The following is a 23048-nucleotide window of genomic DNA, read 5'->3' on the forward strand; positions in this document are numbered from 1 at the left end:
AGCAACCGCACACCGCGACGATAGATTAAATAATAATGGTGTTCCGCTTTTTCTGCGGGTGGGTGTATTTAAAAACAGACTGGATAGCCAACTTTAACCCTTCTTATTTTTACGTGTGAGCTGATAGATCATCTGATCTCCGCTCAGCTTAATGGTAATAAAATAATAACGAATAATATTAAAATTTGTAAACATAGGGCCATACTTTTTTTGGAACCCTTTTAGACTTTCTAAAATAATTGCAATATATGTAATATCTATGTATTCACTTTGATTGTGACCACAACGAAAAACATAGTAGGCGCTGTTTAGCTGTGTGCTGCATACGTTTTACACTAAATATTTGTGTGGTGTGAACATGATGTGAAAATGTCAGAATTGTCAAAACTTGACCATGGTAATAAAGCAATGATTTTAATGTATTTATCAATATTAATAACGGAAATCAATATTTGAAGTAGGAGAAACTAAAAACGTCTGTCTGATTCTGTGATCACGTCTGTTGAAAAGTGGGGTTATATCCAGGTACAGATTATTTAACGTAAAAACTTCGAAATCACCTCATGCAATTCTCGATATTAATGAAGAACGAAGGAAATGGTCATTTGGCAGTAAAACAAATGCGAAAAATGCCTGGGTAATCAGAACTTTCGATTAGCATTGACTAATACAAATATTTTCAGATAAAAACTAATCAGACAGAAAGTTCAAAAAAATGATTTACAGGGGATGAAAAGGCAGAAGGTATCAAACTACAACACTTACTAGCCAAAACGTACAACAAAAAAGCACAAATAGAGTTAACTTTATTGGTGATGTTCGTCTTTGTTTTCCCGTTGGCTTCAATAAATGTCTCGAAACAAGTCAATATTAACCGTTTGGTCCCAACTTTGAGAAGACAACGTGGCATTTTCTTTTTGAATTCTAAAATTTTGTACTAAAACTCAATTTTATAGATATGCGCACAGTGTACGTCGAAAAACGTTTGCGCAAGTCGTTCTTCGTTCTTTCTGTCTTCTGTGAGATGTGTGAGCGTGACGTTTCTGTCAAAATGGCGCCTCCGAGAGTTGCCAACTGCGACTGGATTTAGTGTTATCTAAAATTCCCTATCAATAACCTAACAACTGAAAAGTTACTAGGGAGTGGTCACAATCAAAATGAATAGATTATACATATTTCATTCCCTTATTCATTCTTTTGTTTGAACTTCTTGGAATCTACCACGTCTTGACAGCTCCGCCGCTAGCAGCTACATTCTACAAGTGTCCCACCTAAGACTTTTGGGTCTTATATCTCTATTACTTATGGATCGATTTTTGTGAAATTTAACAGAGAGATAATTAAAGGGTGCAGATTAATATTGCGTTACTCAAGTATCGGGTGTTTTTCTAAATTTCACCTCGTAGTAGGTGTTGAAGAGTCGATTGTGAACGCACCACTCCTGGCAAACGTAAGATTTAAACAGCTGATTCGGGATCCGTAACCTGTGTAGTGCGCTCACAATCGACTCTTCAACGCCTACTATGAGGTGAAATTTAAAAAAACACTCCATAGGTATGTACAGTCGCGAGCAATAAATTTTGGTCGTCAAGGTCATTCTTTGACGTAATCGAAAATGCTCCATTGTAAAACAGTCGTAAATATCATAACCTATCATCATGTTGTATGACATTAATTGTCATTTTTTTCTCAATTTTTTGACACTTTGTTGACGTGGGCATAATCAGGCAGGGATTTTTTTTTTAATTTGTGATAATCTAACCAAATTTTGAAATGACATTGACGACCAAAATTTATTGCTCGCGACAGTACCTCCAGTCTTAAAAATGCCATTTTAACTCCTTTTATTTGTGAATTAAATCGTTTAAGATATACAGGTAAAAATGCAACCCAAAAGGCAATTCACAAAGCAATCTCGATCCCTGTTATCCGGCATTATCATAAAGCGTTTGGATTCCTGATACCAAAACACAATGAATGCTTTGTACAGTGTATTTTGGGTTGCATTTTTACCTGGTCAAGTTCGTCATCTTCTGTGAATAACCCTGTATACTAAAGTACTAAACTGTAGAACAACAATAAATAATTACTTCAGCAAAAATTCGTCCCCTAGAGGTAGTCGTACTACAAGAAAAAGAGGAAAAAATGTGTCAATTCATTTAATTTTTCCAGAATCGTTCAATTGTTTCAAAGCGACTTGATTTGAATATCTCATAAATTTTAGCACATTTTTAACAAAATAATTGATGTTTCCTTGAAGTAGAAACTGTTAATTTGATTAAATTTTTTGTGTAGACACATATTTTCTAACTATGTAGTAACAATCGGATACTAGTTTTGTGTATATTCAAATAAAAGAAAATGTTTTAAAATTACATTTTTTATTAATCGGGCATTTTATTACCAGTAATTTTTTCTTCATTCACCAGAATATCTATATACAGGGTGTTTGGGGTATAAGGTAACAAACTTCTCCTGTGTAAAGAACTGGACAAAATAAAACTTTTATTCTAGTAAAATTTTTTTGTATGTTATAATTTTCTAGTAATCATTTTTTCAATTTGAAGAATTATTGTTTGAGATTCAGCAGATTTCAAAATTATGAAGGCGGCACGCATTTTCCTTTAGAAATCTTTATTAGCTTGGTATTAATAATTAAGTACGTGTTTATAGATACGAACAGTGGCTCTCAAACAGTGAAAACAGAATTTAGCTCAGCAAAATAAAAAATGCAAATTGAAAAAATGTCACTAAGCCTAGCTGTGCATCTCAGAAAAGTTTGTTACCTTAAACACCAAACAGTCAAACACCCTGTATATAACACCTGAAAGCCTTAGGTGGAACATATGCTAAGGTAAATACAGATCCATAAAAAAGCTAACGAGTGTACTTTTCGAAGAATATTAGCTAAACAGGTCTCTACGAGATGGTGATGTAGTTGTGACAATGTTCAAAATCAAAACCAAAGTTATCCTTGGACAAATAACAAATCGAATGCATTCTTCAGGCAACTTAGGAGTTTCAAATCCGAGTTTGTTTTTTATAGGATGCAACTTACACAGTTCAGTAGATTATACAGAGTGTCTCAGACTCAGCTAAGACTTTCGAGCCTAATAACTCAGTTATTTTCCAGCGGACTTTTGTGAAATTTAAAATACACATATTTTAGAGGGTGAAGAATAAAATCCCATTAATGCAATCACCCAAGTCTTAAAAACGTAATTTTTACATGCCTTTTTAAAATGTTGAGTCAATTCATATTTACATAAAAAAATGATCGTCAATAAAAAATTCTGTAGGGAAAAACTCGTCCTTGAAAGACGTCTGGTCTGCAAGAAAAAAGCAAAAAACTGCGTTAAACGTGGCTGCAAATGCAAAAACGTAGACGCGTATGAAACAAACACGCAATTTTGCAGAATTTTGGTCATCCCTTATCTTGCTAAACTTACAAACACTTACAAAGTTAAAAACAACATTTGGACGTAATTTATTATACTGGATGCTTTAATTCTTCCATAAAGGACTAAAACACGATCGGGATATTTTAGCAAGATAATTTAGTTCACGTACTATGGCGGACAATTAATTTAGGCCGGCAAATTTCTGACATTTCAAAAAAGTCAATGCAAGCGACCATTTATTGTCATTATGACTGATGTGTCAGTTTGTCAAACTGAAGGTTTTCAAGCTGTTTAGCGTTTCCTTCGCCCTTTTCGTAACTAGTACGTACTAGTATAACTGATTTGTAGTAGCACTTCTCTCTCTGGTGCACGCTTCTTTTCCCAATTTTAATTTTCATTATCGCTGTCACAATGACAAAAATCGAAAATGGGGTTAGTTGAACATAATGAGCCAGCTTCACATTTTGATGTCAAGCCAATGACAGGCCGGCCTAAATTTATTGTCCGCCATAGTACGTTTCCTGTGTCTTCAAATAAATTGACGACTCTCTTAACCTTACATTTTGTAAAGCCTACATTTGGATAGTGTTCCACGAGAAAACGTCATTCAACTCATTGAAGTTCTTACGACACTCTCCATAGGCAATTTTTTTTCCTTTTTCAACAATATTGGAATTTCTGCCGCTGTAGTCTATTTTTAAAGTATTTTCAATAAATTTTCACAATTTGACGTTTCTAATAAAGCGCGCCCAATTTTGACAGACTTTAAAGGGTGTACAAAATGTTGCTTGGCAATTAATCCTCAATTGTTTCAAAAGGTAACTGCTCAGATACCTTCAAATTTTACATTAAATTTTTAACGACAAAATCTAATCTTTTCGTTGAATCAGACAAGTGATTTACTTAATTGTTTGTGTAGACCCCTATTTTTTAATATTTAACAATCTAATAATAATCGCGCATAATTTTCGATAAAGGAAACATGTGTTAAAAGTACATTTTTTAACTTGAGGTAATTTTATTATTACTAATTGGACCTTCACGGTCTAAAATATCTGCATTTTAAATTTCATAAAAATCCGTTGGCAAATAACCCAGATATAGATAGGCTCGAAAGTCTTAGCTGAGACACCCTATACAGGTGTTCTAGTACTCGCTCCCTAGAGAAAACTGACCAATGCCGACGACAATCTAGATCCCAAGAACGCAAACGAAGAAAAATTAATGGGTTGCATAACAAAATTGTGAGATGTGAAAGATCCACCAATTCCAGAAAGGGAACTCCAGGTGTTAATGTTAATAGAATCGGTTGCTAAGCGTATATATCAGTTATCACACTGTCAGAATGACATTTCTGCCAAAGTATCAACATGTTAGATTAAGGCAGATGTCATTCAAAGATGTCACACTCGCCATCGATCATATCGTGCGTTCCTCAAAGTTGGCGTTAAAGACTCGATTGTGAACGCACTATACGGGTAACGGATCAAGGATCAGCTTAAATCTTACGCTTTTACACGAGTGGTGCGTTCTCAATCGACTCTCCCACGCCAACTTTGAGGATACATTTAAATGAACGCACGAAATGAATCTATTTTTATTTTTTTTAATAAAACAACAAATGGCGGTTCTGAAAACAACCTTGTTTATTCTAATGCACGTGAACTTATCGTAAAAAACAGGAGAAAAGGTATAACATAGGTAAGCCAAAAGCAATTATGAAACAAAAAATAAATACAATCAGAGCAAGTGCTCAAAGTGACCACCATTCATTTGAAAGCATAACCGTACCCGTCGCAAAAGACTCAGTTTAGGATTATTTTAGTAACCATTTCAGGAGTACAATTGTGGCAAAAGCTCCCTGAACGCGACCTCTGAGTTGTTCTTCTATAGCAATAAGTGAATAGTGAATACACAATTGACACTAGTGTAACAGTTCACGCCACATGAAAGTTATGTTTGTATAGAGCGGCAAAAATTTTATAACTTGGGTATGGTTTGCTTCGACTACAATCATTTATAATGACCCTGTATGACCTATCAAAGCAATTGTCAACAAATTTGAAATTTAATACTAACCTACATATTTTTGATCAATTCAACTTTGTTTATGACCCTTATGTCAAACAATAAATTACTAAACTTCGTCCAACGAGAGATTGGGAGATTTTAAATTGTATTAAATTAACCCAACACTACAACATGCACTAGAACACATTAATTAGAGTATAATTTCAGGGCAAAAATGTTACTGCTTGAAGGATATATTTCAAATTTTACGTGCGCTAGCTACTCCTTTCTCTACGTAGAATTTAGTGACTTTTATGTCAACCAATCTCTCCCTGGACAAAGTATAGCAACAATCGGCTAAGTTAGTGAACATGTTGAAACGAAAGTGATTGCTGAAAATGGTACCCATGTAATGGGGCAGGGTAGCTGATTAAAACAGGGTTTGTTTAATATCAAGTAAGTATAAAATTATCTACGCCAATCTTATTTCTAAAGAGATCAATTCATTCTTGAAGATGATAAATACGGACTAGTTGTTGATAGGTTAGCTGAGATCGTGATAAGAGGTGAGCACAATATTTTTCCAAAAGGAAATCAACATTTACACACAAATCATTTTAAAGAGTCATGTCAGTTCCTTTGTTGTGGAATTCCGCAAGCAAGGCTCGGGAAAGAGATTTGTGCCGGCATAAGAATTAAACCTGGCTCAAACATAACCTTTGAAAATATTTTGCAATCCTGCAAAGGACAATGCGCTTACTTCAAAATTCCTTCGAAAGCAAAAATTATGAATCAATTTCCCGGAACAAGATCAGAAAAAAATCAGAAATTTAAACTAAAAAAAACAAACTATAAATTCTCCCTAAAAAATACAAATATATACAGATACCATTTGTTTATTAAAAAAACAACATCTTTTGTCTCACCAGAATTAACTATTTCAATAAATCACAGAAGTATGTTAATTATATATCCTTAAGGGGCCTTGTTAGAGGTAACATTTAGTCGGATTTTGGTATCAACTCATTTTGAACTGGTTGTAGTAATTCTTCAATAAGTCCGTCAGCCATCTCATTTAGAGTGGCTACAATAGCTTGACGGTCACTAAATAGAAAAATCAGTTTTAACTTAATAATTAAAAAAACATTCTTACGTGGTATCAGGAGATGCACACATCTCTGTATAATATTTAATTTTTGGTTCTGTCCCACTGGTTCTAAGCGTACAAACCAGACCATTTGTAAAATTGAAAGTGACCATTTGATTGCTCTTAGACACAGGCAGTACAGCCTTGTTATCAGGCTGAGTGTTATCATAACCTGTAGTTAAGTCTCGTACTGTATTGATTTTATATTTAGCACCCAGAATCCCAGACGGATACTGAAAAAACAAACTAAACTCACATATGTACATTTACTAATCTTAGACCCTACAGTATTAGGTCCACTGATGTTTCGAATTCTTTCAAAAATGCGCTTAATTTTTTCTCCATCGTGACAAATAAAATATGAGTTGCGAGACACGTGGTATCCATATTCGTTATAGATTTCTTCCAATTTTTCACTTAACGTCTTCTTCTGAAAGTGGAGGAAGGAGGTTAAAGTAGCTACTTGAAAAGCCGCCGAAATCCCATCTTTGTCTAAAACGGCTGTACCGCAACAGTATCCAATAGCTTCTTCGTAAGCGAAAATGACTTTTTTCCCTTGTTTTAACAATTCGTAACTTTTGTTGCCCATCCATTTGAAACCGGTGAGCGTTTCGATAAAATTGAAACCTTCTTTCTGTGACATTGACCGTAATATCATGGAACTGACTGTACTAGACATCATGTATATGTTTTTTAAATCTTCATTCGGATATTTTGTTTTAAAACAGTACAAACACCACCACCCTAATAGAGCACCCAGCTCATTTCCAGTGAACACTTTCCATTCTCCAGTTCTACAAAAACTTGTTAACACTAAATAAAACCTAAACCCTTATTTTACTTTTCATTCTTCTCAGCGGTAGCCATCCGATCAGCATCCGGATCATTAGCTATGATCACTCTACTATTCTTTTCATTTGCAGTTTTAAAAGAAAGCTCCAAACTGCTTTTACCTTCTTCAGGATTTGGGAATCTACAACAAATCAAACAGACTACACAAAAACGAGTGTAAATCTTTCTTACTTTACTGTGGGAAAATCTGGATGAGGGTCTTTCTGTTTCTCTACAGGTACCATTTGGACGCCAATCAAATCGAATACTTTTTTGACGTAGCCATACCCAACACCGTGCATGGCGGTGTAAGTAAAAAGTACTTTAGCTTTCCTATTGTACTCGATATGTTCTGGTAAAATTGTGTCTTTGATCACATTTAAGTAGCCGTCAAGTGTTTCTTCAAGAGGATCAGTAAGAAGTTTGGTACTTTTCAGTATTCCTGTATCCCAAGATGTTGCTAGGGGTACCAAATTTTCTAAAATATTTCTCTGGATGTCCTTATCAACTGGTGAAACAATCTGAGAGCTGTTTGGTCCATACACCTAAAACCTAACAGTAACCACCAATTTTTAACACTTGTGTGGTCCATACTTTATATCCATTGTCCTCTTTTGGGTTATGAGAAGCAGTAACCATTACCCCTATGGCAGTTTTATATTTTGACACGGCGAATGGCACAAAAGGTGTCGGCACTACGCGACCAAACAGTCTGACAGGATATCCGGCATGAAGAAAAATTGCTGCTGTCAATTCAGCAAACCTTCAACCACCCATAAATCAATACAAAACCTCAAGGTTTTTTCTTTTACCTTTTGCTATTGTGTCGTCCGTCGTATCCAATCACAATCCCACTACCTTTTAACAGTTTCTTATCACAGTGTTCCAAATACTTAAGTAAACCTTGTCCCGTCTGGATTATGACCAAATCATTCATTGCCGAGTACCCTGCATCCATTTTCCCTCTCAAACCGGCTGTTCCAAAAGACAAACGTTTGAGAAGCTTCTCGGAAAGCTCATCAAACTTCTTCTCCTCCAACAACTTCTTGATTGTTGCGGAAGTGGTCGGGTTCTTGTCCCAAGCCAGCCATTCTTGAATTTTTTCATCGAGTTGGGAATCTTGCTTGCCCATTTTTCTCACTCAGTTTTACACTGCAACAGAGTGACGTGTATTTAGCCATGTGAGAAACTAAGAGCCAAAGGTTATCATGATGTGTACGTAAAAAATGTTTCGTCATTAAATGATAATTCCAATAATGCTCAAAAAAATAGAGAAACACGAATATACAGGGTGTTTTTGAAATGCGTGCAGAAATTTTTACCATGAGCTACTGACTTCATGTAGAACTCGGAAAAAATATCTAAAAAATTCTATGTCAAAAAATAAAATGACAGTTATTTTTTGAGCTACAATTGTTTTTAATTGCTTTTAGTCTTCTACGTTGTCAAACAACCTCGTAGGTAAAAGTTCGGCACATTTTAAAAATCCACTCTGTACCTATATCATATTTTATAAAACGTACACCAATGCGGTTTCCTTGTTTTAAAGCATATTTCCTATAGGTTACTTCGCATTGGCGTACATTTTATAAAACATGATATACAGGGTGTATTTTTAAAATGTGCCGAAATTTTACTTACGAGGTTGTAGGACAACGTAGAAAACTAAAAGCAATTTAAAAAAACTGTAGCTCAAAAAATAAATGTCATTTTATTTTTTGACATAGAATTTTTTAAATATTTTTTCCGAGTTCTACATAAAGCCTGTAGCTCGTGATTAAAATTTCTGCACGCATTTCAAAAACACCCTGTACAGTACGGCAATCTTGTGCAACTTGAAGTGACAGATTTTGACCGACATTATGTTAATTAACTTGAGTATTAAATTACAACAAATGTACAAAACCAAACTTACACTAGGAAAATTTTCATTTCCCGTTCTTTTTTGCAACCAACTGTAGCTTGCAGTGATTAAGTTGCAAAGTATGAAATCAAGGTGGTTTTAATTTGTTGACCAGCATATCAGCTATACTCCGTTTCTCAGTTCGATGCCGGTAAGTTGTAAAACCGGGTTGTCATAAATCAATAATAATCACCGCTTAACACACTATGTCATAGGTAGTTGTCATATTTATCCACAATCATTTTGAATCACCCTTTACTTTAGAGCAGGAAATCCAAAAAGTTGAATTGTAACATTTTACTACCAGTAGAATGGTCTCGGCTGCTTATAATTAATTATTCATGAAATGTTTTGAACGCACTGGAATCTGTCAGCGCCTCAGTCGGGCTCAGAAACAGAATATATCAATATGTTCATACATATTGGGTGATTCAAAATGATTGTGGCCAAGTATGGCAACTATGTACGAACATTTATGTGGCAACTGTGTGAATGAGATAGAGTTGTCATTTTTATGACATTTCATAAGCGTGCATTTGATTTTTTTTGATATTATTACACACTGATTTGACAGTTTTCAAAATTGCGCGACTATGAACTGTCAAAGGAATATCAACTCTACCCTACCCACACAGTTGCCACATAAATTTTCGTACATAGTTGCCATACTTGGCCACAATCATTTTGAATCACCCAATATAATCTCGCTCTTAAACATTTTAATACAAAGTTTGAAAAAATAATCTTTAGTGATTACAAAACAAACTGATATCTAATAATAAACATTAATTCTGTAGCGAAGCTGAATGGTTCAACCACGCTGATAAGTTTAATACATTTATTATTTAATAAATTTACAGACATTATTTAATCTTTTCTAAACCTACATTTATAGTCCCTTTTAAAGTGACAGAAAAATTGAAATGTTCCTTTTAGCATTGTTACATGGTTTGCTGTTTAGTAACTCAAATGGCATGGGCAAAGCTGTCGCAATTAGAAAACGGTTTAATTAGTGTATACCTAGTCAGTACTCACCGCTTATTGGAATGTCGCAATTTCGACTAGAAACAACAAAGTGATTCATGTAAGAGTAAAATGAAAGGTAAAAGAACCTAGTTGTAGATAAATGCGGCGATAGACACCTAAAAATAAAAAACCATCTGCACTGAAGCGTCACTTGTTATACTATGTTCGGTTTAGTGAGAAAGTACTGAATCTTATCACGGCCTGATAAAGTAATATACGGGCCCTGCAATAAGTGCAAAACCCACAACACGCAAGTGACAACTCGCGACAATGTTTCGTAAAGTACAGTCAAAAAATAAAATGTCAAAATAAAATGTAAGTGAATTTTTTTCAATTAAAAACTGTTCGCAAAAAAGTGCAACACAGCCCCACAACATGGTAAGTTCCCCGTTAATTTCTGCTAATAAAATTTACAACGACGCTATTAGCATCCTCTCGGTTTACTTTGCTTCCAGTTTGTTTTTGTGAGTGCGCGAAATTGTGGTGACATTTTTCGGTCCGACTGACAAACCGAGTGTGCGACAGTTTTTCAACTTCTGTCTACAATGAAGTGTAACTGCATTATTGTGGTCGGAAAAGCCACGTGAAAAGTGCACTGGGTGTGGTGTTAGACTCAAATTTCAAGCGTCCTTATGCGAGAAGAGCGAATCCGGCTTGCACTAATAAAAACGCAATATTAATTAGTAAGGTCGACTGTGTTAGCTTCACAATCACAAAACCGATCGTGACAATTCATTCATAATTTATTATATCACTGTAAATTGATAGGTCAAATTGTTTTAAAGTTAACTCGGTGTTGTTGCAAGAACATGTGCTATTGTTTGGATGCGCGGAAAGTAAGTTGCAACAAATTTTCGCTTAATTTTTTGAAGTTCGTATCTGATTTTTTGTGTTTGACACATCGATACTTAAATTGTCGTTACTACATATTATTTAGGGTTATGGCAATATTTTTGTTGGGTGACGTAAGATTAGGCGTAAAAAATATCACCCACTGAACTATAAAAATCAAATAAATAACAAACTGCGTGAAATGTTCCCTACCGTAAAAAAATATGTACATGCATTACTGTTTGTTAAGTTACTACATGGTTATTAATTGTGGCGGAATGTTTGTTGTAATCGCAATCGGTGAACTAGAGCCAAAAATTCGGAACAACAATAAAAACGTGTGTTAATGGCGAAATCGCATTTTTCAAATAAATCACAGGTAGCGCATTTATTTGCATTTCTATTTATACATTTATTGCCAGCCGTCCTTAAATAGTATTATCATCAGCCACGAAATTCAACTAGTTTTCTTTTAGGTACGTTAATTTATTAGTAACAGTAAAATAGCGTATCGATCTCACAATTAATTTGAAATTGATTACTATCACTTAGATTATTGCGTTTCGCAAACGATAATAATCGATCGAAAATATCGTGAGTATTCTGTATATTTAAATATTGGCAAATACCCAAAAAATATGACTCAATCAAATGATTTCATATCCAGTACAATTGATTGTCGCATATTAGTCTCGGTAGTAGATTTCTAGGTAAATTTTATACGTCACTCGGTAATCGTTATTAGGTAGTTACCTATTGTTTTAGATCTAAATTGGTAGAACAGTACCGAGAATGTTCATTTATTTATAAGCTTAAGTGAAATAACCTAGAAAAATACTAACGAGTAAACATGTTAAATACGCATGACACAATTATGTAAATAAAAGGGTTTGATATCTCTCTTGTTTATCTAATTTTAAATATATGACTCCAGTGAAATGTCTGTTAAAATTTTCAAAGTACTTAGAAGTGACTCACTTTATGTCCCTCTAATTTTACAAGCATAAAAGTAAACCTGAATACTATCAAAAATATTATTTTTGAGGACTATTTAACGCAAGAGTAACAACAACAAAAATGTTTACTGATTTGTATGTTAGTGTTTTTGTCGAAAAAGTTCGAATATATTTGCGTAGATTACCGTGATACGTTCACATGTAAATACAGGGTAAGTCACATAAGGCTTATTTCTGAATTTATTTTGTACGCAACCAAAAATACTAATGACGCTGACCACTTGATACCGTTTATAATGTGATTTAATTTAGTAATCAACGTAGGTATGTAATTTGGCTAAAAATGTCAAAATAATAGAGAGGTTTTATATCTCTATTATTTTGAAAAAATCTTAGGTGGAACATCTGTATAACAAAAATGTTAGCTATTAACTTAGAACCAAAACTTGAGAAATTGTATTTTAATGTCAAAAGCTTTACACGTTACACACACGGCTCTTTCACCAGTTGATTTTTTGATTTGTTTTTCTAGCAAATGGATTCTAAATCCGTTCGAAAGAGTTTATCGCCACAGTTTGCGGCTTTGTTTTCTTTATCAACACGATATAATCGTAGGCGTGAGGAAGCCAGATTTGACCAAACGAGGTCATCACGTTCACATTAAAAGGGATCATCTTGTTTTTAATATTAGGGTGTCCAGAAAGTTCTGAGCGTTTTTGTGGTATTCTGTTTCTCGATACAAAATAAATGTAAAATCAATTGGTAATTTTTGTTAGTTTTTTAAAATACGAAGTACACTTGTCTAAACAATTTGATGTTTCTCAGTTAAATAATTTTCAGTTGGTTACATTCTGGTAATTGATTGTTTACATGGAAAAAGAACGAAATCGTAATTTAATGTTACGAGTATATGAATTTAAATGTGGACATTCAGCGGCAGCAGCTATAAGAAATACTCGTATATGTAGAATTGAAGATGTGGGGACGATAAAAGAGTCTACTTGTCGGCGATGGTTTGCGAAATTTCTGAAGAATCGTTCGGGACGAAAGAGCCGATCTTCTATCGTTGTGGAATTGAGCTTTTGGGACAAAGATGGTTGGAAGTTATTGCCAATACCGGCGAATATTTACTTTAATTGTTGTTTAATTTTTTAAGTACTTAATAGGTATTTACGCTTAGAAGTTTCTGGATAGGTACCCTAATACCTCATTGTTCCTTTGGAAATAATTAGGTTTTCGTCGCAGTCTAGCCACAGCATATATATTTTTTTTTATTCCTTGTTTTTTTTGTTCCTCTTCACGGTAAAGAGCCTTCTCGTTACATTTTTCTTTCGTGCGAATACATTTTTGATATCACGAATCTAGTCGCCATTTCTGGTTTCGAATTATTCCATGCGTATCTTCGAAATGCAGATCTCTCAATATTTTCTTCTTCGAAGACTTTCAAGTTTACATGCAACACTTTCTCATTTTAATAAAACGTCGTGATTTGTGTGATTTCGCCACAACACTCGTACTTACAGGTACTGCATGGCAGACTCTTCCAACAAGCACTTCCTCTTCTTTACGAAACGTTGTTCAGTGAAGCTGTGCATGCTTCAGTTATTCTATTATTCAATTACTTCCTATTATAATAATGAATTCATTACATTTATTTACTGACGGAAGCATAACAAAAATTTTTCCTAATAAAATTCTTTATCAAAATTTGTCTAAATTATTTACTTCAAAATATGAAAACCCATTTGTATAGTAGTAGGAAACGATATTTGGAACTCATTATAAAATAAGCCGATTGCCTCTTACAATGGTTTATGGCTTGTCCGTAAAGATGTCGTAAATACTACTTGATTTCGGTCGCTTCGGCACGCTCCGAACGTTTACAGCATGATGGTCCGTACTCGAAATTTTAGAATGTGTACCAGGAATTTTGACAGTTTCGATAACAAATGGATTATTGGATTTTCCGGGCCCTTCTAGGTACGTACCTAGGACCACTAATTAAAAATGGCCCATAATATTTATGTCACGTGAATCTACATTGAATAGCACAGAAAAAATTTTAATGTGAATTTAATTTTAAATGAATAATTTTTAAATTATTATTATAGTTATAAACCAGAAAGTTGTTTGGAAAATGACAATTACAAATTATATTTTGATCGAACAGTTTTAACTGACATTCACATTAAGCATAACAGACCAGACATTATTATTTTAAATAAACAACAAAAGCAAGCATATCTTTTAGATATAGCTGTTCCAAATTCACATAATACGGTGCGATCAATTAAAAAATAAATCGAGTCGGCGTGTTACCTATGGCAACCCATGCTATAGCATACACTGAAAAAAATTGTATTAATTTTGCGTTGTCGAATTTTCATTAAAAATGAAAATTTACTTTATTTTTAAGGTAATATTGATGTAGAATCTTTTTTTCGACATAAAATAATAATATTGAACTAACAATTTCCTTAAAAACATTATTTTTGATTGAAAAGTATAAATCTACAGTATACCTTTACCTCTATTTTTAATTTTAATTAATTTTACTAATTTTACGTTTCAAAATACAAACAAAATAGTAAAATTACCTCAATTCGTACTGGAATCGATCGTTTAATGAGCATGCTTGTTACGCACTGACAAAACCGCCACTGACCGCCAGAAAATCGAGGTGTTATCAATAGTTTTAATAGTGCTTTTCCATTACTATTCTCGAAAGTACAGGTAAGTACAGGGTTATTCTAAATGATTGTAGTCGAAGTAGGCGTGAAAACTGAATGTAAAAATTATGGTTGCCGCTTCACATAAAAAAACATCAAAATGATGTGAATAAGTGAGTACATACGTGAGTTAAATTGGGTGCAAAACAACTTAATATGTCTGGATTCAATGGTTAACTTAACGAAAATAAATAAAAATCTCATCACCGCACTTATCACATAAAAAATGACAGTGACAACGACAAAACTGACAGTTCACATGAAAGCGGCAAAAATGTAATAACATGGGCATGGTCTATTTCGACTACAATCATTTAGAATAACCCTGTACAATAATATTACAATAAGTACTAATTCATTAACCTAAGTTTTGCGTGTTGTTGGTATTGTGTTGTGGAGAGTCGCAAGTTGAACATAAATATTTGCATGGTTTCGAACATAACCTCCACTAACAACTTCCTATACTATTTTCAAACTAGGAAGTCTGGTCAGTTGTTAAAATGTCAAAACACCAAAAGGACTAATCAGGGTGCAGGGTGGAGGTGGGTTCGTTTTTCCGTAAGAATAGTGATAAACGAAAGTCAACCTTACAGTCACTGGTACCTACTGACTGTTATAATTTATTCTTTACTAGTATTATGTTTTTGTAGGAGAACTAATTTTGTTGAAGAATTTAAAGAAAGTTTTTTTCCGTTCTAAACATTGAGTATAGATAGATTAGTTACTGATGTTTTTTCTTGTTTTCATAAATTACTGTATATCTACATAATTTTTCGAAAAATTTATATACGTAATATATAAGTAATATTTTGTATAACACAGTAGTTATAATCAAAATAAAGTTTATTTATTTAAATTCTTTTTCTTTCATTCAAAATATGAACCTAATGCCTACTGTGTGAAAAAATTTTGCAAATTTTGAAGTAGAATATTATTTTTTTGTTCGACACTCAGAATTTGAGAATTTTCTCCTGTGAACGGATTTTGATAAATTTGACAACTTGTCAAAACAAAACGTCAAGCTAATTTTAAAAATTTTCAGCGATTTGGAGCCTTGAGGGGGGGGGGTTTCGTCAAACAAAAAAACGTTGTATTTAACTCGTTCTTGTGTAATTTGGGCTTTTTTTGGCATGAGTGGGCCAGTTTAAAACTCGAGTGAAACGAACTCGTTAAATCAACTACTATTATTATATACATAAATAATGTGATTTTTCTTTGAACAAATAATTTCCAAGGTTATTAAAATAATTAGAAACTTCTTCAGAAGCAAATTACAAGTGGATTGTTTCTATTCACAGTAAAATTACTTGATAAAATCAATGTTCTGTTTCAAATTTACCTAGTAAATATTTTGGGTCTAGTAAAATCATTTTTATTATTACCTTTTAAAATGACTATTTTCTCTAATTTTACCCTTTAAAATTAAAATATTTTGTAAATTTAAAAAGCAAAAATACAGTCCTGCTTTGTAATTTCGCTTATCGAAAATACTGTAAAATGTAATTTTACTATTTTCTAAAAAATTACCCTACGGATAATGGGTAAATGAATTTCACCTAATCCGTACTGTAAAATTTTTTTACGGTGTAGGCTCCAAAGCAAACTCGATTTATTTTTTAAATGATCGCTCGGTATAACACAGACATATAACACAAAAATTAATAAATATTTTATTTAGAAAAAATTTCGATTTTACCATTTATAATTTCAGCAACGGGAATAGTACCGCAATCTCTTTTTAAAAATTTAAAAATTCTGGATTTAGGTAACACATTGGTAGTTGAAATTCAAAAAGGTATATTATTATATTGGGTGATTCAAAATGATTGTGGCCAAGAATGGCAATTATGTACGAAAATTTATGTGGCAACTATGTGGGTAGGGTAGAGTTGATATTTCTTTGACAGTTCATAGTCGCGCAATTTTGAAAACTGTCAAATCAGTGTGTAATGATATCAAAAAAATCAAATGCACGCTTATGAAATGTCATACAAATGACAACTCTACCTCATCCACACAGTTGCCACATAAACTTTCGTACATAGTTGCCATACTTGGCCACAATCATTTTGAATCACCCAATACTCATGTCATATCGTGAGGAAGTTCCTTAACATTGACACAGAACATAATAAAACACAACAAAGTCAAAATGTGGAGGCGAGACGCCGGTAATTATGTTGATTAGCACTGCACTATTACTTGATAGTAATATCCGTAATAGTGTATTATTGGGGACAAAATACTTTGGTCGTCATTTTTCTGTCACTTCAAAACAAATTAATGTAAACCAGGCATAGTGGCCAGTCGATAGTGATGACAATTTCAAATTATTGAATTTTCTCTTGTCAAAAATATGGCACCATCCACAATTCAAAAATTTAGAATTATCTCCCTTGATTCTGGGGGTAGTCCATGGGCCAAATTGCCTTGTGGAAACCTTTTCAATTTTTCCTCCTTGGAATATCTCCTTCAGTTGTCCATTTTTCGGTATTTAACATTTTGCAATGATAAGTTTGACAGTGACAGTGGTTGACAGTAGTAAAAAATAAGGTTAACCGTCCTAATGCTTGCTTTACAACTTTATGTCAGTCAACTGACTTTGACAACCAAAGTAATTTGCCCCCAATAGTATGTACTATTGCGGGCAAAAAAAGTGGGACATCAACGTCATTGTCTTGACTTTTAATGTGAAATAACCCTTACCTGATTCTAACCCTACTTTGAATCGATTGACGTTGTCATTATGTATTGTACGTTGTAGGGAGCGATTGTAAGTAAGCACGTAGTGAATATTTATTTAATGCAAAGTTCCAATCAAAATCTACCTTTATCAAAAGAAGAGGGAATTTGGAAAAGAAAAATAGGAGGATAAAATAAATTTTTAAACTGTCAGCTGGAATAGTGTCAAAAAAAATGACAATAAAGCTTGAACTATATCGAATTTTTCAAAACTGACAGAAATTTGATGTCCCACTTTTTTTGCCCGCAATAGTACTCCGGCAAAATTGCCGTGCCGCCGGGTGGTGGTTGGTGGAGGGAAATTATGAAGAACGATATTTTTGACAATCCTGATCAGTGTGGGATATGGTAAATTGCGCACACTTGTCAAATTTAACATTCAGGAACCCATGTGATTCAGAAGTAGAATTATTCTTATATAAATTAATGCATTCCTCTAAGAACTGCTTCTTTATTATTTTGCCACGTAGTTTTTTTCTCAATATTGGCACTTCTAATTTTTATTTAGACGCTAGTCTGAAATGTAATAAGAACATTTACAAAATTAAAGTAATTTGGATGCGCCGAGGAAAAGTTTTTACTGAAGTGATAGAATAAAATGACTCACATACGTCGGAAATGCGAGCAACACTTGAACGATGCTAATCCCTTGGTTGCAGCTACCTGGCCAAAACCCCTGAACAATTTTAACCGGTGCACACGAGTTCCCGTCAGCATAATATTTTATACCTGGGCTTGGACATAGCCCTTTTAATCCTGCACACGAATTCCCGTCAAGGCAAAAATGCATCACAAATTCTAGACTCGAATTCCCGTTAGAAAAAATCTTGGTTATTGAAAGCACTGTTACGAAAGTAAGATTCAATGATGAATCTTCTATGTTCTGAAGTAAAAACCATTTTTGCGTTAAAATTTGGTTAATAGTGACAGTTGTTTGATGTTTATTAGCTGACTTAGCACAGATACAAAAAATCTGACACTGTCAAAGTCACAGCTGCCCCTTATCTAGGTATATCATTGTTGATCACAGGGTATTTGTAACTTTTTAAAATTTAAAAAAATTTTTTTTTTGGTCCACGTAATGGTAAACAACAATGGTACCTGGCAACGGCTAGAGAGGTAGGTAAGTAAGGGATTGAAGCGCTCTTTTACCCTTGACGGGAACTCGAGTTATGGATTATATCAGTTGATAATTACCTGACGGGAATTCTTGCATTACTTTATGACAAGAAATAAGTCAGACGGGAATTCGAGTGCGCCCATTTTAACCATGTGCGCAATTTACCTATTTAAGCAGGTGGTTAAATAGATGACAATTAAATGTGAGTTGACAATGTTGACATTTACAAAAACAAAAAACACGCGTTTACCCGATTCCGTTTACAATGCCGGAGTGACACTGCAGTCACGTGATATTCCCCACACTCTACCTTCGCCCATATTTTATGAACGCGCTCCTGCATAAGCCGTTCCCAAATATCGTTTCCTACTGCTAACTATACATTCAACTTTAATTTCAAAGAGAAACAGTACTCTCTTGAGGTTAGTTCAAAGCTGTAACGTCATTCCCCATTGGATTTATGTTTTTGTCACACTGTTTTTCTTTAATAGCATTTCTTAATTTAAATGGTGTATCAATGAAGTTCAGTAATCACCATAGTTGAGTATGAACCATCTCTTTTGATTCAATTCCCAAATCGATAATAATCTAAGCTATTTTATCTTGTTCTAAGCTTGTTGCCATCAAAATATTCTTGTAAAATCGACAAAACTGTTTTTTTTTTGTTTTTTCGCCGCTAATCTTATTTCCCACCAGTGACATTTTCTTCGGCAATGCACATCTTTCTTGGAGAGATTTTTCTTTTGAATGAGCTTTTTCCCTAAATAGAATTCTTTTTTTGCCCCTTCTTTCAAGATGAAAAAAGAGAGAAACATCGTCATGAGTAGCAGATAAGATTGTCTTATTCGATACCGAGTTGGAAACTGATCAAATCCATTTTTTAAGGGTAGTTAATTTGCAAACCTCTAAATAAATTTTACTAGGTCAAAGTAAGAGTCGGGCCTACCTGAAAACGTCCAGAAATGGAGCAGTTTAAAAAAATAAGTTATCTTTAGTGTTAAAACGGATAATTTTTCCTTTTATTTTTAGAAATACATAATTAAGAACTCCGCATTGTTTCATTTACAGAACACAACAGGTAAGGTGTTACGACATAACAAAAGTTCTTGAGAAATTCTTTAAAAAATATCTTGTACTAACATTGCCGCCGAATCAATACTGAGTGATACTTATTTTGATAAGAATCGGTAGGTATCTAGACATGTGTATTTACATTTGAAGTATAAATTTACGTTCTGTCCAAATCAAATATTTGTGATTTGTGATTTGATAAACTGTTGCAAGAGCACGATCGTGTGCCAGAAACGGCCTCAATTAAAATGAATTTTACTCAACCTTGAAGCACAAATGAAGGCAAAATAAATAAAAAGAAACATTTTAATTTAAAATTGAGTAAATTATATATTCCAAGCACCGTAGACAGGTCATGCAAAGTTATCCTGACCGGATCAAGTCTTATTGGTCGGTCCTCGGACTTGTACACGTTTCGGTGTCTAGGGAGCCAATAGAAAAGATCCGCATAATGAAAACGCAGTGACAACAATAATCATACAAAAAAATGCAAAAATGCGTCAAAGTGCAACAAAACAGGTACGCTAGGTCAGTACCCACCTAATTTTAGTCGTGTTTAAAATCACCATCTCATATTTGCAACATCAGCAGGATCGCATCTGTTCCGGAAATGAATTAATTAATTGCGTGCGGGGGCGGCTTACGCTTATCGAACCCCTAACCCCACGGCGCGTATCTACAGCAGATATGTTGTTATAATAGACGTGACACAACAAAAATCCTGCAAACTAGAACTAAATCGATAGTATAACACAACAGCACACAATCGTGGGGCGGCAGATAATACGTACACACGATGAAGGCGCCGCGACGCAAGAATAGAAAATGAACCGGCCGTCGCCGTCGGGACGCCGTGTCGTCGCATTCACCGGTGCTTGTTGCAGGAAATGGAGGCGGGCGTCGTGAAGATTGCGGAGGACAGCGACTTTGACATGCTGAAGAAGCTCGTCGACGACCACAACAACTGGAGGCTGGAGTACGACAAAGCGGAGGACGTAAAGGTCTGTAATTTTCACGTGTTCGGTTATTGTTTATTGTTTGTGTTCGATGTCGTGTGTGAAAGAGGAAGAGAGGACGATGCGTAAGCCGCGTGTCATCCAAGGAGGTGCGATCGGTCGATTCTTTCGATAAGGTCGCCGGAGCGCCATCTCGAAAGCGTCCGACGAAATAACTACGGCGCCACTGATAAATTTCAAATTTTTCGCAGGTGTGGACCAAGATGACCTCGAATTGTAACTTTAAAATGGTCAAAGTTCAAACGGTCTTCCATAATATATCAGCTAACACCATGTTCGATGTCTTACATGACCCGGACTACAGAAAAGACTGGGACGAACACATGCTGGCCTCCATAGAAATAGGTTACCTCAACCCTAACAATGACGTCGGTTACTACGCTTGTAAGTATCATTATTGTTTGATCATATTTTATAAATGGATTAAGTACATCATCGGGAAATGCAGTTGAAACAGAACTGAACAACAGAAAATGTAGACAATCGGAAAAATATAGAACGTAGGATGAAAAAAAAAAATTGAGAACCTAGTTGATCATCAGAAACAATATTCAATTCCTTGATTGATTCATACGGCTCCAATTGTTACGTAGGATTATTCACGTAAGATGACGAACCTGACCAAGTAAAAATGCAACCCAAAATACGGGGTGATCAAATAGGACTGTTTAAGTTGGTAACACTGAATTGTATTTTAAATCGTATAACATGAGTAACTTTCGGTTGTTGATGGCTTGTCGTTGTTAATGCTATACCTACATCAGATATTTGTCAAATAAACCAACAAAACATATCCGGTTGCAGTGTTATAAATAACCGAATTAAAAAATTTTCTTAATTGTACTGCCAACTTAAACAGTCCTTCTTGATCACCCGGTACATTTTACAAAGCATTCATTGTGTTTTGGTATTTAAAAATTAAATCAGGAATGTAAGTAGGTATTCGATTAGTTTGCAAGGTACATCTGTCATTGCAATTTTCGTTCATATTTAGTATTTAAAAATGTTTTCGAACAATGACAGAACCGACGTGATCCTACTTACCCATTGCTTTTGTGACTTTATTTAATTGCTTATTAATGTTATTAAATCATACTTTGTTGAGAGAGGTATTTTTCTGTCAGAACTTGACATTCATTAGGCTGACGTTAAAAGCTATCTATGTTTTATGTGCATTATGATAATGTAATAGGGATCGAGATAGCTTTATGAATTGTATTTTGGGTTGCATTTTTACTTGGTCAGGCTCGTCACCTTACGTGAATAATACTGTATTAAAAGTGGTTAGTTCCAACAATAATAATGATTACGTTTCTTGGTTAATTGCAGAATGTTCTGCTGGTCTCTTTTGTTACTTTTAAATTGATATTATGTTGCTCTATTATTGTAACTACCGATGACGTTGAAGAAAATGAAACAAACACTACATCTGTACATTCAGTAATTTCTAATTATGAATTATTAAAATGCACTTTTCATTTTTGAATCATTGACAAATAGAAAACAGGGTTAATCAAATAACGCAACAATATCTAATTAAGTATAGCACATAAATTCTCAAACGTATAAAAATTGTTTGAATGTTTCTGCGGACAATGACCAAAGCTGCATGATAAAGCAAACAGTACTAGATAAATCTGCCAACTTTACTTTTTGTTTAGTAAAACGGATAGTAATGAACTCGACTTTAGGTTAGTTAAATGGGTCAGATTAGGCTTTTATTTTTATTTTTATACCTTTTTGACAACTGTAAAAGGAAATATTTTTAAAAAGATGTTAAAATGTGAATAAAGTTGCCAAACTTTTATCAACATAGTACGTACCTACTTAATTACCAAATAGTTATTAGCGTTACAATTTCGGTAAATAGTACTATGGCGGCCAAAAAATTTTGGCCGTCACTTTCTTGACATTCAAGTAAAGTGTAAATAAACCTTTAGGAATCGTAACCCCACTTTCGATTCTTGTCATTTTGACAATCAATTTAAACTGTTTGAAGCTCAGATATTCCAAAAATCCGACATGAATAAACAAAATTAGAGCAATCGTACATAGATAACCTGAGGTAAACGTTCTGTGTAGTAGAAATGACAAAATAATTTTGAGTTTTGAAATTTACCACCCAAAAAATTACGTTCATAATCAAGACGGTAATCATGATGACAATAAAGTACGGATTACAAATATTTTTTTTTGAATTGACAAGCAATGACGGCCAAAATTTTTTGGCCGGCATAGTACGAGTTCCAATTTCTAAATGTATTG

General features: G+C 34.0%; 2 protein-coding genes and 1 long non-coding RNA gene across 7 annotated transcripts in view; 2 read left to right on the top strand and 1 right to left on the bottom strand.

The window, feature by feature from the left end:
* The first annotated feature begins 407 nt into the window (after window positions 1-407).
* On the top strand, window positions 408-814 carry LOC138126748 (uncharacterized). The gene is made up of 2 exons (XR_011157943.1): window positions 408-611; window positions 684-814. It is a non-coding gene; the product is annotated as an uncharacterized lncRNA (long non-coding RNA).
* A 5477-nt stretch (window positions 815-6291) lies between these two features.
* Pgm2a (phosphoglucomutase 2) lies at window positions 6292-20513 on the bottom strand. 2 transcript variants are annotated; one of them, XM_069041992.1, is made up of 8 exons: window positions 20308-20513; window positions 8202-8541; window positions 7984-8152; window positions 7582-7934; window positions 7400-7531; window positions 6845-7352; window positions 6565-6791; window positions 6292-6515 (listed from the first exon to the last, which is right to left on the bottom strand). In XM_069041992.1, exons 2-8 carry the CDS (start codon window positions 8519-8521, stop codon window positions 6413-6415), a joined length of 1812 nt encoding a protein of 603 aa, XP_068898093.1. In that variant the 5' UTR covers window positions 8522-8541; window positions 20308-20513; the 3' UTR covers window positions 6292-6412. The 2 variants fall into 2 exon arrangements, with proteins under 2 accessions (XP_068898093.1, XP_068898092.1); XM_069041991.1 differs by lacking the exon at window positions 20308-20513 and adding an exon at window positions 10328-10483.
* LOC138126280 (START domain-containing protein 10-like) overlaps window positions 10549-23048 on the top strand; it is a 33739-nt gene continuing 21239 nt past the window's right edge. Inside the window, exons 1-3 of one of the 4 annotated variants that reach the window (XM_069042004.1) lie at window positions 10549-10696; window positions 20652-20768; window positions 20975-21167. In XM_069042004.1, the coding sequence (XP_068898105.1) occupies window positions 10694-10696; window positions 20652-20768; window positions 20975-21167 (313 nt within the window). In that variant the 5' untranslated portion in view covers window positions 10549-10693. Of the gene's footprint in view, window positions 10697-11007; window positions 11155-11198; window positions 11529-11604; window positions 12318-20651; window positions 20769-20974; window positions 21168-23048 lie in introns of those variants that run through there. The other 3 variants (XM_069042003.1, XM_069042001.1, XM_069042000.1) reach the window with 3 other exon arrangements.

This window comes from Tenebrio molitor, chromosome 3 (genome assembly GCF_963966145.1).
Source record: "Tenebrio molitor chromosome 3, icTenMoli1.1, whole genome shotgun sequence".
Lineage (NCBI taxonomy): Eukaryota > Metazoa > Arthropoda > Insecta > Coleoptera > Tenebrionidae > Tenebrio > Tenebrio molitor.

Bases quoted from the DNA above. Each gene is read 5' to 3' on its own strand.
- Pgm2a (XM_069041992.1), bottom strand. From the start codon at position 8,521: ATGGGCAAGCAAGATTCCCAACTCGATGAAAAAATTCAAGAATGGCTG. The intron at 7,935-7,983 runs GTATGGACCACA...GTTAGGTTTTAG, and splicing joins AAGAGGACAATGGATATAAA to GTGTATGGACCAAACAGCTC. The intron at 7,353-7,399 runs GTAAAATAAGGG...AAGTTTTTGTAG, and splicing joins ACCGCTGAGAAGAATGAAAA to AACTGGAGAATGGAAAGTGT.